Source organism: Festucalex cinctus, chromosome 6 (assembly GCF_051991245.1).
Source record: "Festucalex cinctus isolate MCC-2025b chromosome 6, RoL_Fcin_1.0, whole genome shotgun sequence".
Classification (NCBI taxonomy): Eukaryota; Metazoa; Chordata; class Actinopteri; order Syngnathiformes; family Syngnathidae; genus Festucalex; species Festucalex cinctus.
This window is the reverse complement of record NC_135416.1, coordinates 10,758,296-10,772,908: the sequence shown is the minus strand read 5'-3', so window position 1 is coordinate 10,772,908 and position 14,613 is coordinate 10,758,296. Positions and strand designations below refer to the sequence as shown.

General features: G+C 39.7%; 3 protein-coding genes across 8 annotated transcripts; all 3 read left to right on the top strand.

Annotated features, from left to right (window-relative positions):
* The first annotated feature begins 860 nt into the window (after window positions 1–860).
* On the top strand, window positions 861–6,472 carry fip1l1b (FIP1 like 1b (S. cerevisiae)). 6 transcript variants are annotated; one of them, XM_077524931.1, is made up of 16 exons: window positions 861–1,128; window positions 1,444–1,498; window positions 1,786–1,852; window positions 1,934–2,052; window positions 2,141–2,205; window positions 2,311–2,421; window positions 2,628–2,758; window positions 2,884–3,002; window positions 3,237–3,290; window positions 3,942–4,041; window positions 4,120–4,276; window positions 4,380–4,461; window positions 4,560–4,612; window positions 4,695–4,896; window positions 5,559–5,705; window positions 5,921–6,472. In XM_077524931.1, exons 1-16 carry the CDS (start codon window positions 1,047–1,049, stop codon window positions 6,060–6,062), a joined length of 1,686 nt encoding a protein of 561 aa, XP_077381057.1. In that variant the 5' UTR covers window positions 861–1,046; the 3' UTR covers window positions 6,063–6,472. The 6 variants fall into 6 exon arrangements, with proteins under 6 accessions (XP_077381057.1, XP_077381055.1, XP_077381056.1 ...); XM_077524929.1 differs by having other exon boundaries at window positions 5,918–6,472; XM_077524930.1 differs by having other exon boundaries at window positions 2,881–3,002.
* A 730-nt stretch (window positions 6,473–7,202) lies between these two features.
* Window positions 7,203–12,380, top strand: LOC144020914 (uncharacterized). The gene is made up of 6 exons (XM_077524824.1): window positions 7,203–7,406; window positions 7,948–8,090; window positions 8,166–8,227; window positions 9,444–9,557; window positions 11,951–12,049; window positions 12,138–12,380. Exons 1-6 carry the CDS (start codon window positions 7,293–7,295, stop codon window positions 12,260–12,262), a joined length of 657 nt encoding a protein of 218 aa, XP_077380950.1. The 5' UTR covers window positions 7,203–7,292; the 3' UTR covers window positions 12,263–12,380.
* A 658-nt stretch (window positions 12,381–13,038) lies between these two features.
* On the top strand, window positions 13,039–14,606 carry LOC144020202 (uncharacterized). Its single transcript, XM_077523431.1, has 6 exons — window positions 13,039–13,218; window positions 13,284–13,429; window positions 13,551–13,612; window positions 13,718–13,831; window positions 14,175–14,273; window positions 14,360–14,606. The coding sequence occupies exons 1-6, from the start codon at window positions 13,111–13,113 to the stop codon at window positions 14,512–14,514; spliced, it is 684 nt and encodes a 227-aa protein (XP_077379557.1). The 5' UTR covers window positions 13,039–13,110; the 3' UTR covers window positions 14,515–14,606.
* The last annotated feature ends 7 nt before the right edge of the window (window positions 14,607–14,613 follow it).

Below are 14,613 nucleotides of genomic sequence, written 5' to 3'. Positions count from 1 at the left end.
CAAAGAGAATGAAATAAATTTAATTTGAGCACTGATCAGTTTAGCTGGGCGACCTTCCTTGCCCCGCCCTCCCTTCACTGCATGTGTGCTCAGTAAACATAGAACCACACAGAGTTGCACAGTTTAAGTTAATTCAGATTTGGAATACGATAACCACTATCTGACAATGTTGCCTTTACATTTAGCATCTCATAAAGCACTACATAAAAACTTGCGGGAATGGTAACTGTAGGCCTATGCAGAATAAGCACCACAGTAAAGAGGCGCTAATAGCTAAAGTGGCGGGGGGGAAACAAGAGTGAGAGAATCCACAGATTTCTAGTGTCAATTAGTGACTTGCTAAAGTGTCCCCTCTTAACTGGTCACAAGCCGTAAATGCATTTACAATGCGTGTTGCATTACTGGGGCGACTTCTGGTGCACAACACAACCACAACAGCAAACACGTGAAACCACTTTATTGTTGACAAGACTCAAAATTGCTCTGTAAACTCTCAAAAGACTGACATTTTTTTATTGGTGTTTTCATGGGTGGCTGACGAATGGCATTTCCATTCATTTCAATGGGGAAAGATGATATGTAAACCTGTTATTCCAATTAAGCCAGTGTATTAACCGAGTCCAAGATATCACAAGACATACAGGAGACATACATATACTTTAAACAATGCACTTTCCCATTTTAGCAGTTTTTCTTGTTTGTTTGTTTGTTTGTTTTGTTAGTTTGTTTAATAATGGAAAAAAAACACACACACAGTCGACAAACCGTTCAAGTACAGATCTTTAACGGGTGTTCGCCGCTAGGGGCGCTGTCTTATCTGACCTACACTAAGCCACCTTATTGTTGAATGTTACAGAGAGAGAGAGTGTCTCTTCAATTACTTCCGGTTTCTCCCTGGCTCGCCAACGCTGGAGATAAATCTATGAATCTTATTTTTTCCTCAAACACTTGCGTCCCGACTAAAAGGAGAAATCATATGCGTGCACCTCCCCATAGAAGAATTGTTAAGCCTCGCTCCAGTAAAGCAGCTTTAAAGGTTCGCAAACATGTCTGCCGCCGAAGAAGCGGACAAAACGGCCAACACAGATGCTAGCGCTGGAGACGAGGAGGAAGAATGGCTCTATGGAGGTAAAAGGGCTGTTTTGCACTCTAACATAAGCCCTCGTGTCAGACAGGGGCGTTAATTTGAATGATAACCGAGTGAGCAATACCACCCTGTAAAGTTATCACGACACTGGTAAAAGCAAAAATAGTGAGGCAGGGACTTAGCTTTAGCTAACCAGACCGCGCTTCTATGGCTAGCTTAGCCGCGTGACACTTTTACTTACAGTTCAATCAAATGATCTGTTGTGCATTTATGCTTACATGTTTAACACTGACCGTGATGTTTAAATAGGCACAAGTTTATACGAGGTGTTAATCACGGTGTTACTTTGTTTTCAGATGAAAATGAGGGCAAAGAAGAAGAGGAAGAAGCCAAACCACCTGCTGCTGACAGGTAACAGACACCTGACGTGCACTTCCTAAAGGGGAATTTAGGTGCTCCACTCCGCTCACTAGTTTCTAGTTTGTCATTTTCTATATCGCTAATTCTGGTCAGGGGTGTCGGGTAGCTTTGGGTATAAGTCAGACTGCACACCAAAACTGTTGTAAACCAAGGATGCCCTTGTAATATATGTATGTAATTAGTAATGGTAGTATGCAAGTTATCTCCTGGCAGATTTTCCACCTTAAGAGGACAGTGTACGCTTCAATATAATTTAGAACTTTTAATTTGATCTGCAGTGCTCCTGCTGAGGCCCCTACTGAGGAAGCTGCCGAACATGCCACAGGAAACGGTGTGGTGTCCGAGGTAGCCCGCTTGCATGTTGATCTCGACAGTGATCGTAAGAAATCAAATATCGCACAGTTCCTCTAATCAAAACTTTCTCAGTCACAGGCCACTGAGGATGCTGCAGGCGACGATGCGGAGAGTGACAGCGACAGCGACGACGATGATGACGATGTCCGCGTCACAATTGGAGACATTAAAACCGGGGCTCCACAATACGCGTATGCCTTTAAAATACTGTTTACATGCACAAACGATGAAATACTTCTGGCCCTGACTATTTGAAGCATGTTATTTTTTTTCCAATAGACCATATGGTGCTCCACCTGTCAATCTCAACATTAAATCAACTAGCTCCAGACCTTATGGACAAGGTTAGACCTCAGTCTTTGTCTTTGTTGTAGCAATCTAAACATTGTTCACAGACAGCCATACATAACCCCATGACCCCCCCCCCCCCCCCCCCCCCCCCCCCCCAGTTACCACAAAAGTGAAAGGAGTGGACCTTGATGCTCCTGGTAACATTAATGGTGTCCCGGTGCTCGAAGCGGATATGGAGTTATTTGAAGAGAAGCCCTGGAGGAAGCCGGGTATGTTTGCATGCACTCATCCATCAGCAGTAGTCAAGATTGAAATGTTCAGCTTTCACAATATTGTATTAATGATTATCTACTTTTATAGTAACGTTTTGTGTAACGTCATGTTATTTGTATTTCTGACTACATTTGAAGTAGTTGTGAAAGCACTATAAATTCTTTGCAAGAAATTAAAGGATGATGTTTTTGTGTGCTTACAGGTGCGGATTTGTCTGATTACTTCAACTATGGCTTTAATGAAGACACATGGAAGGCTTACTGTGAGAAACAAAAGAGATTGCGCATGGGTCTGGAAGTCTCAACCATAGGCTTGGCCACGAGTAAAATTACAGTAAGTGGGCTCTTATTTGTTTTAGGTTCCATCTAAACAAAAGTCCTTTTATTGCTCTTTGTAAGAAGTGAATCGTCACAATGCGATCAAAGTTGGCATCTTGCGTCTTTTGTTTGCTTGAGAAGGTCCAACAAGGCAGGACAGGCAACGAGAAGGAGGTATCCAATGTTTCGCTTCACTCGTCCAAATCTGACTTCACGTCATCAGCCAGCGTGTACAAGTCTGTCACCAGTCAAGTACCCAGGTAACCTGTATACCTTTAACTCGCAAGATATTTCAGTCTCCATGACAAAAGAAAGGTAGAAGCGCTGTTTTGTTTTCCAGTGGGGACAGGGGGACGTAAATGGTGAACATCGATGTATTAAACGTGAAAGCGATGTGTTCACAATCAAAAAAAAAAAAATGCGTCTCAAAAAAAGACATCTTCATATATGTGTGTGTTGGTGTCTGTTACTCTCATTTCCTTTACCCCCGGTAGGATCTCTTCCTCTCAATGGACTGGCCCACCTGTCCCGGATATGTCCTATTATACGTAAGTGGGCACGGCCTTGTCCAATTGGGGAATAATTTAAAAAAACAAAACAAAAAACAGGGGGTATCAGTCGGTTCACGCTTCGCATGCGGACAGTTTTGGTAAAAGATTTTGTCATCCAAGCCTTTCACAAAAATATGAAAGTGCCTGAAACGGATTTGGACCGTTATTTTGGTCCACTGTGACCTGTTCGTTAATTTCATTGGTCAGATGTAACGAGATGACATGTATCTGGAAATTTGTTGGTCGAATGAAGCTCGCCTGTAAAAAATTGCGAGGTAAAGCCGCAATAGATGACGTTATGGTCACAATGAAAATACGCCGCTAGACGAAAGCGACAATAGCTAAACCGCGAAGTAGAGAGTGAACGCTGTATGTGCCCCATGCACTGAATCAAGGGTTTAGCCCACCTCTTAACCAAAGTCAGATGGGAAAGACTCCAACTCAGTTATAGCCCAAATGAGGACAAACACATTAGAAAATAGTTGGATGTTGTGAAAATGGGCAAAGGATCATGATGTTTATACTGGTGTTTTGGCAGTGCTATGTTTAAAAAAAAAAAAAAAAAAAAAAAAAAAACAGCCTGAAAAATGAAATACAGCACATTTAGTGGAACCACACTATGATGGTGTGTTTTTCTTCCTTTCCCAGGAAGACGAGCGGTACCATAGATGTGATTGGTGGAGGGACAGCCACCATCAGCAGGGTGGAAGGGCGGCGCAGGCACAACCTTGAGGGCAATAACATCCAGGTTGTCAAGACGCACCTTGCCACACAAACATCCATTTATCATTCTTACACTTAAAACATTTTTTCTTCTTTGGTACAGGTGATCTCTGAACACTCCACATCCGACGGCGATCCCACTGCCACGAAGATTCCCACCTTCTTCCCCCCTGGACCACTGCCTCCAAACATCCCCCCGCCTCCTTTCCTCCCCCCGCCACCCAACGTCAGTTCGGCGCCGCCTCTCATCCCGCCGCCCCGTGAGTTGAATGCGATTTTGTACTTCATGCACACGCCTCCCATATGGCATGTGAAGGCTGATGAATGACCTTCTTGGTTTCTTCCTGTTTTTGTCTCTCTAAGGGTTGCCCATCACTGTTCCCCCCCCTGGGTTTCCTGCTCCACCTACTGGTCCCCCGCCTTCAATTATTCCGACTATGGACAGGTAACATCACATCACGTGATATGCATTCAATTTTTTTGATTTGAAGTGATGTGCAAGTGGGAAACCTTACACGCACATCTCTTGCATTTGCTCTGCAGCCATGGTGGAGGTTACGACGGACGCTCGCTCCCGCCGTATCCCTTTCCTCAAGGTAGACAGCTTGAAATCTCGTTTTCTGCACCATTCTTTGTCTAATAACCAGTAAACATTGTAACCTGCTACTGTGACTGCAGGTGCATACCCTCCCCCCATGACTGGAGGTGTGCCTACTTCCTGGCCCCCGTTGATGGACAACTCCAAGCCGTGGGACTACTATCCCCGCCGGGATGACAAGCGAGACAAGGACAGAGAGCGGCCCCGAGAGAGGACGCACGAGCGTGAGAGAGAACGGGAGCGAGAACGAGATCACAGCCCCGCAGTGATGGGCTACACAAGGTCAGATGAGAATCTTACTCGTCACACTGGTTTGATGAAGACTTTCATTGGTGTGAGCTCATTTTCGCAGCATTGAATAAATTTTTTTGGACAACGACTTGCCAAAAATTATGTATCCTGTTTACCGATTAATCCTGACAAAGGTGATTCATGTTCCTGTTGACCCTAAAATCCAACGTAATTCCAAGAATGTATCGTTCAAGTTAAAAGTGGTCACCCAGGCTATCAGAATTGGCAATCATGTTGCCAAATCTTAAGATTCGCAACCTATGTATTATTCGAAACTTAAAAAAAAAAAAAAGAAATGATTAACTAATAAAATATTAAATAATTCAACAATAAAATGAAAAAGCGTACAACTCATTTTCTACAAAAGAGGATTAGGGCCAGTGAAGAGGGGAAAAAAAAGAGTTTGGCAGGATTCTGACTTTATTCTCAGAATTCTGACTTTAAAGTGAGAATTCTGAGAATAAAGTCAGAATTCTGCCAAACTTTTTTTGTTCTCTCTTCACTGGCCCAAATCCTTTTCCGTAGTTTTCCAGTTATTGATTTTGTTTTTTTTTCTAATTTGCCACAACATAGTTTTTGCTCAGTGACTTGCTTGCACATCATAGTCCACTGTGTGTGATATTTGTTTGATTTTGTTGTTGTTGTGATATTAGCGACGAGGAGCGCTATCGTTACCGCGAGTACCAGGAACGCGGCTACGCGGATCGCCATCGCGAGCGTGCGAGCCGCGAGAAGGAGGACCGACACCGGGAGAGGCGGCATCGGGAGAAAGACGAGGGACGCCACAAGTCATCTCGCAGGTATGCCAACCTCCCTGCCCTCACGTCTCGTCTTTCTGCCTTGGCGGCACGGCGCCGCCTTTTAGCCTCCAGTCCTTTCTCCATTTCTCATGATTGATTTTTTTTTTCTCCCCCCTCATCTCTTCTCTCTCCTGCTCACCTTTTGTACCCTTCAAACGGTGCTGCTAACTTTGCACTTACTTGGGCTTCCACCTCGTCTCCCTCTCCATTAGCAGCAGCAGCAGGAGGAGGCATGACAGTGAAGAGGCTGACAGCCACCGGAGGCACAAACACAAGAAGAGCAAGAGGAGCAAGGAGGGCAAAGAGGCCAGCGAAGACATGGGAGCAGACCAAGAGAACCAGGAGGCCATGGAGTGAGCGCCACCTCCTGCTCCCCCCCCCCCCCCCCCCAACCCCACCCCCCACCCCCCCATTTCTCCCTCTCTCCCTCCCTGTCTGTCTGTTCAACCCACTAAAGTGGAGAGAGAAAATTGAGGACACAGTCACTTTTCTCAACATCAATCTATCCGCCGTTCCACATTGTTGCCATCGCTTGCTAGGAAAAGCGGTTGGCAGCAAGAGAGTTGGTGAAGCGGCAGCCATTTTGCATCTCTCTACCACTGGATGACCTCGCTGCCTCAGTCTCCTCCCTCTTTCTTGTCCTCCCAACATTCTCCTTCTTTCCTTGCTCTTCTTTTGTTTGTCATAATGATGATTCATGTTATGTATGAAGACAGCAATTAGTTCTAGAGTTTGTCAGTTTGAATTAAAGAACACATTTTTGATAATTTGTCTCCTTGGATTATATATACACGTTATATTTCCGTTTAGTTGGTGTTTCACGCGTGGAGGTTAGAGTCACGGGTTTTTGTACATGAATCAGATTTTGTAATTTAACAGCCAAATCGCTTTATTTGTTCTTGTCAATCAATGTGGGTAAATCACTTGACCATAAAACAACTAAACGGTACAAATGTGAACGTCAAAACGGATATAAATGAAAACAAAATCACTTTTCTGTCTGTTCACGTGACAATGCAATGCTGAAACATGTTTTTTAAGCTATTTAGTGAAAATTTGTGTTAATTATAATGTTCCCCACCTCTCTCACAGTTGGTCTGAACTTTTATTTGTTTTACGAACTGCGCAGTGGGCCGAAGGTTGTGCACACCAGCTGTGGTGCAACAGAGAAGGGCAGCTAAAACACAAACCCACAAGGGCCTTTTGTATCTTAAATGTTAAATTAGTGAATTAATTCATCAGTCTTCACTTAGTCATTATATGTAACCTCACAGTGTTCCAAAGAGTTTTGAGCAGTGATGCAAAGCGCATGCACGTATTAAACTACTCTGTTACTTGATCCACACTTATCCACCTCGGTACTTTTAGGCAATTTAGACCTAATGGCGATAATCGCCTCAACAAAGCTGCTCTGTAATATGCCGATTGGATCGAGATTCCTTCCATTCCTCATACAGGTCAAAGTTCACCCCCCTCCCTCCTCCTACCAAAACACAAGCCCATCTGCCTGGTTCACTTTGCTTCACTAGAACATCCGCAACTGGAAGCGTAAAAACGTTTTCAAAGAGCCGTTAGACGTTGGTGAAGATGACGAGCGACGGTGTTGTCGTTCTTTTGCTGGGTCTCCTCTCCGTGGGCCGGGCTGCTCCACCAATGAGCTGCGACGCTCTGCTGAAGCCCATAAGTATCAGCAATGAGCAAGTAAGTACAAAACTGCTGTCTCATTTGCAAATTGCTGGTTCAGTTGATTCGAACCTAGATGACTTTTGACGCTTCATGAGTACACAATATGATGCAGGGATGTCAAACCTTTCTAAATGGGTGCTGCATTTGATTATTATTAGACTTTCTCTAGTTGTGTAAATTTTTAACAAACTGAATTTGAATACCTTATATTGATCCTCATTGAATCATTTTGATACATTTTTTTTTATTTAAAATTGTCCTAATGCATACTCAATACTCACAATTTGAGCAAATTTTTCCAGTCCTCCATAAAAGTGGACTGACCTATTAGTTTAATCAAAATAAAACATTTGCTTTTACTTTGGAAACATTATGACCATTTTTGCCTGTTTTCTGACATGTTACGGACCTAACCAGTAACTGAATTTTGGTAACGATTTTTTTTTTTTTTTTTTTAAAGCAAGAACCAGTAAGTAAATGCACGATATTTTCTTATGTAAAATGTAGTTTGAGTTTGACTGTACAGGTGAATGCATGATTATTTTTCTTGACACAGATGTTGGGGCGCTGGCTGTACATGGGCGGAAGCTCTGACCTCCCGGGAAGTCGATCCCTGGGACATCTGCTCAGCAGCATCTGGCTGGACGTCCGCGCCACCTCCCTCAGCAACGTGCTCACCATCTTGCAGACGCAGAGAATGTAAACATACTCACTTGTCACACTATCACAATGATAACAAACGTATTGTTAAGTGCAGCCTTTCTCTCTCTCAAGCTATGGCGAGTGTTCCGGCATGATATACAACGTGACCATGGAAAACAGTACATTGTTGATCGGTGAGCAGACATGATTCAAGATAAGATTGTTATTATTATCATTATGTAGTATTTACTTATTTATTTATTTATTTAAAACATCCTCTTAACGGCGTTGATTTACCCCCTTTGGAATATTTTTTTCAGCCAATACCCCTTTAATCAGCGCAAAGCAAGACTTAAAATACAGTGTTGTCATAATTGTCTTACTTATTAAATTTTGGAACTTCATTTCATTAATCTCAACCTTTTTTTGGAAATAACAAGATGTTATTAAAAAAGAAAGAAAGAAAGAGAATTAAATTAATGAATAAATTTGTGCACACAAAAATTATCATTTGCTAAGTTGAGACAAAGGGGTTTTTTTTGGACAATGGAAGTTGAGTAACAATTCAATTCAATTTATTTCACTCTTTAAAGTAAAAGAAATGAAAGGGACATAAAGAAGTAAAAATTATGTCTGCCCTTAATAAAAAAAAAATAAAAAATCAACACAAAATGAATGACAGCGAGCGGTCAAGACGCTTTTAGTGTAACAACACTACAAAATAATTCAAAAATAATTCAACTGCATGTCCTTGTACTATGTATATATTTGCAGTAAATGTGCTTTTATACATTTTTCAAAAATACTAATAGAAGATTTTGTTTTACAATCCATATTGTTCCATAGACTGACACCTTGAGTTGAACTACATCATTTTGTTTTGTTCTGTATTTAGGTTTGGAAAAAATATCTATTCCTCTCAATTTATATTCACTTTCCCTTTATATATATATATATATATATATATATATATATATATATATATATATATATATATATATATATATATATATATATATATGAATCTAGCTTGTATATTAACTGGTGAAATTTCATGATGGGCTTTATACATTATTTTAAGGCGGTTATACGCCATCAATTCATTGAATTTTAAAGCTTTTAGTTGTATAAATAATGGATTAGTGTGGTCTCTGTATCCACAACCAAAAATGACACGGGTAGGACGTTTCTGTATAGGGAAAATGGGTTTATTTTAAAAATGTACATTTTAGTGAAGTATTTGCAAATTAGTATGCTATTTATTTTTAAAAGCATTTTTTGCATGGGTGCTACGTTTTAATTATTCCCTTAAAAATATCCCGTACACCCATGTGAGAAACACTGCTCGATAACTCTTGTTCCAGGAGTTCTATATACAGTATGTGTTTTGTTTTGTTTTTACAACGACAGAGCATCCATTCTACCTGAAGGAAGTGTACCTCCCGACAGACTGCTCAGACTGCCTGGCGGTCTATGAAGAAGTCAAATCCAGTCAAGACTCTTTTAGGAGTCTTCTGCTTTTCAGTAAGACGCATAAATGATAAATGGACTGATTTTTATACAGTGGTTATTAGCTACGCATTTTCTTTGACTGAGTTTGGGAGTGAGTACTTGATTGGTGGTTGGTTGATTGTTGCTCACTTGTGCATTGAAAGTGATTTCTGTGAAGTGGAATCATCCTGGCAATTCCAGATGTTGTCGGGATGAAGATGGAGGATGGTGAAGAAACGTCCAGGCATAGTTTTCTTCGATTAGCCTGGTTCAATTTTAGTAATTCGGTTGAGCTTTTCTTGGGGATAACTGTTTGCTGGTTGTTGATTGGTTGACAGTTGTTGGGTTGAGTTTTGCTTGGTTAGTAGTTGCTTGTAGGTATTTTTGTTGAGTTGATGGTCGTGTTAATTTTATCCGCCATTTTTAAATTTAGCCTAGTTTTTTTTTTTTTTTTTTTTTGTCTAGTTTCAGTCACGCTTGTTAGTTTTTAACTTAATTAATGAACCTCATCCCTGGCTTTATTTAGTCAATTTTTAGTCGACTATAAACCAAGCATTTTGGTCTTTATTTTAGCCCAAGAAAACATTTTATTTGTGTAGTTTTAGTCAAAAACTGGCAACGTTTTAGTTTAGTTTTAGTCAGGACAACCATTTTATCCTTGTATATTTTTTGTCAGCAGATAATGTTGAACATTTCAGATTTAAAACTATTTCACATTAAAAAAAAATCCTTTTTTTTTTTTTTTTTTATGGAAAGCAACTTGACACACAATTACAGTATCAAGTGGCTACTATGGCTCAATGTTACAAACTAGTAAGTTAGCTAGCATTAGTTAGCGATCAGGTTAACATTGTTGGAATTTATAGCCATTGAATTAATGTTACATTAAAACTATAATTTCCTTTTTTTTTTTTTTTTTTTAAACATTCACGGTTAATCCATCTCATATCAGTCCCATCTAATCTGTGCATGTTGCGCTAGCTAGATTTGAAAGGGGGCGTGTCACTGTGTGTCACGTGACTGTGCCACAGTGACAGATTAGCATAGATAAGATTTTACAAAATCATTTTCGTCTCGTTTTTGTTCATGAACTAAAATGTCCATAGATTTTAGTCCAGTTTTTAAGCGAGTACATTTTTCTCATCTTCATTAGTCGACAAAAATGCATACTGATTTTAGCCCCTGTTATTGTTTATTAATGAGGGTTTTAGTCTGGTGAAAAATGTATGTTGACAAAATTATTTCTGTTTAGTTTTTGTTGACGAAATTAAAACTAGTTGATGGTTGATTGTAGGGATGTAACGATACCGGCAATATCGTGATATTAAAACTGCCACAATATCGTCGTCGTCATCATGTTCACGATATTTAAATGCCACTTATCTGTTAAAAAAGTCAGATGGTTGATTTTCATTTTTTTCAAAGGTTGATTTCCATTTGTGCAGTTGTAGCACCCTCTGGTAGCTAGTTTTTTTTAGTGCAGTTTAATTTTCATTAGGGATGTTTTGGCCCTTCTATGTTTAAAATACACTAATTGTCAGATGAAGGGGAACGTAATATGCTTGTGAAGTGAGTCAATATGTGGAGGAACTCAATGTGTGTTTGCATTAGCGAGTAAGTCCCTCAATATTAAGTGTTATTGGAGATTGGGGGTAGTTTATATGTATTGCTGTTGTGTACAAAAGCACAATATTGTGCTTTTTTAGTATGAGCTGTTTTTTTGTTTTTTTTTGTTTTTGTTTTTTTACAATATTGTGACCTTTTTTAAATAGCGTCAACCTCCCCACAATATCGTGATAATTATCGTATCGTGATATTTGGATATTGTTAAATCCCTAGTTGATTGGTTCACTGACTTTGTTGACTGTAGCCTCACCGATGGTTACCTATTTAATGGTTGCTTGTAGGGGTGTTAAAAAAAAAAAAATCGATTCGGCGATATATCGCGATACTACATCGCGCGATTCTCGAATCGATTCAATAATCGGCAGAATCAATTTTTTTTTATTTTTATTTTTTTTATTTTTTTTTATTTTATTTGTTTTTAGGATTCACACCTTGAGCATGGAAGAATGTTATATGAACGGAACATTAAGCCTTAATATTTTTATTTTAATGCTGTTCAAACATGAAACAGATTACAACCTCTATAAGACTGAAATTTCAGATAAATAAATAATACATTTTCATATAAATCTTACACTCTACAAGCTTACTGATTAGTATTTTCTAAATTTGAATGAAAAAAATCGCAACAATCGACTTATAAATTCGTATCGGGATTAATCGGTATCGAATCGAATCGTGACCTGTGAATCGTGATACGAATCGAATCGTCAGGTACTAGGCAATTCACACCCCTAGTTGCTTGCTTGCTTGTTTGAAAATTGTTTGTTTGATGGTCGTTTGCTTTACTTGATCTCCAGGCAAGCAACGAAGCGTTTCACCTGCTGATGTGGAAATGCTCAAGATGCAAGCAAAATGTCTCCAGATGCCCTCCCCACTCATGATGGACCCAAGCCATGGTGAGAAGCCTCAGCTCACTTACACATTTGGTCACTGTTTTTTCCCGACATTATGTATATATATTAGGTCTTGCGTTTCTGTACACAGAACTCTGCCCAGACGACATCGCGACGTCGGACGGACTTGCTGCCTTCAACTCCTTGTTAGAAGCAAAGATGGGGCAGCGGGTTGCGAGGATGCTGGACAGAATTTTCGACTTCTTTATCAACTGATTGAAATACCTTGGGAAACACTTTTACAGTTTTCTGCGAGCATATGCGTACAAATCAAACCTGTTACCAGTAGTGTGTTGCTCTGATTAGCTATTAAAGTTCACTCACAAAACAATAATTGTGTCGTTTCCTTTAAAAAAAAAAAAATAATAAAATAATAAAATAATAAAAAATAATAATAATAAAAAAAACAAGCGCGTGAAATGTGAGAGTTATGACTAATGCACTTTTTAAACCTTCCCTTTCAAAAACGCATTACAAAACGTGTAAACAAATCGTTTGAACTTTGATACGTGCACGCGTGCTCTTTTATTTGCTTCAAGGACACGAAGTATATCAAGCATCCAAAAAAAGCTTCTATCATCGGCCTAGTTTGGGCCAAGCAAGTTTAGCCAGCTTTTATTAACTTTAAACCTGTTCGTTATTAAAATTAACTACAAGCTGGATTGGTCAAATGTAACCCCTTTTTATTTTTTTATTTTTATTTTTATTTTAATTTTTTTACAAATCAACTTGTAGTCAAGAATCAAGAACCATAGTTACATTCGTAACTGTCGTTCAAGTCAGAACTCGCAGCAGCAGAATTTTGGAGCATTTCAAATTGAGAGAGAAAAAAAAAAAATCTGTTGTTGACAGTTGTGTATTTTAATCGAAGGATAAATCCTGAACAGTTTACAGGTTTAGGGTCAACTTTCCCCAACATCTCAAAAGAGATTACAAAACATGTGTAAACAAAGTGTTGAACTTTGATACATGCTTTGAGGTTATAAGAGCTGAGAGCAGATGTTGTGATCATTGTAGTAAGAGCAGCTCCAACATCTCCACGTAAATCGACTTACCGAGCCACAATGCTTTTCTTAATTCTCGCTGTGGCGCTTCTGCCAGCGGGCCTCTCGGCTCCTGTGACCGACTGTGACGCGTTGACCCAGCAGTTGCAAATCCAAACTCGCGACCAGGTAAGATGTTGAGTCAATGCACATGATGCATTATGCGCAAATGATCCTTCCGCCGCGTACTGTAGTTCTTGGGCGTGTGGACGTACCTGGCAGAAAGCACCAACATGCCAGGATCCAAAGTTTTGACGAAGATGCTTGTGGACAACGTCTGGGGGAAAAACTACCCTGCCAATGAGAGCGACTCCTTCTTTGTGTTTCAAGTCCAAAAAATGTACAGTCAATTTTGCTGCTGTTTGATTTTACATAATGAATAACATGAATGTGTTCTGTTATGAACGCGTGTGGTTTATTCTTTTTTGGTTTGTCTTTTTTTTTTCTTTTTTTTTTTAAAGGTTGGGCCGTTGCTTCAGTGTCACTTCTAAGGTGACCTTGGTCAATGACACTCTCCGCACGGGTGAACTGTCAACACTCACATTGATCTTTCTCTCTCTCTTTTTTTTTGTTTACTTTAGTTGCACAAACAAAAACAAACATTGTGTCTTTTGTGTGTTTGCGTTAGAGCGTCCCATCGCTGCCACTGAGGTTCTCCTGACGACCAGCTGCCCTGACTGCCTAATTCTTCTGTCCAATTATAGCTTTGGAGAAAGCACCTACAGGGGCGTGCAGTTTCTGAGTAAGACAAACAACAAAGTGGGCAACCATGTTCAAAAATTTGTAATCACTTTGATGGGCTGCTACATTAAACTACGGATAGCTCAAATACGTAGCAGCTGTGGTGTTTATTAGTTTTTGTGTTTTGCACTTCAAACACTGTAGCAAAGCAAAAAGGTAAAAATAATAACAAATAAATACATTAAAAAAAAACACATGCTGACATGTACGGTTGTCTCATGTTTAAGCTATACCAAAAATAACTACTTGGTATTTTACAGGTGTCAAAAATTAACTTGAGGGGAGATGAGTAAAGAAAAGTGATGAAAGTACAACACATGCTGACTTTCGCTTGTGTTTACCAGCCAGGAGACCCAAGGTGACAAGTGCTGAGATGGAGGAATTTAAGAGGCAGGTGGCATGTCTGAACTTACCCTCACCTGTCATGTTTGATTCAGACAAAGGTGAGAACATTTGTCTTTTTTTTTTTTTTTTTAAATTAGTATGATATGTTGGCCTCTCACTTTTTTTTTTTTTTTGTGTGTGCCAGGTCTGTGTTCAGATGAATCAGCATCAAAAGACGCCAAGACCACTGATCTGACCTCCATTATTGATGCATCCAACACAGAATATATGATTCGATTGGACAAGATGCTCAACAGTCGAAGTGGAATCCAGATGGTTATGGACTTGGTTGGAAAGTAAAAAAAACAAAAACAAAAAACAAAACACAACAACATGTGAAGAGGCCATGTTGACCCAATCTGAATTCCGTCAATAAAAATTATACAAACTTTTTTTTTT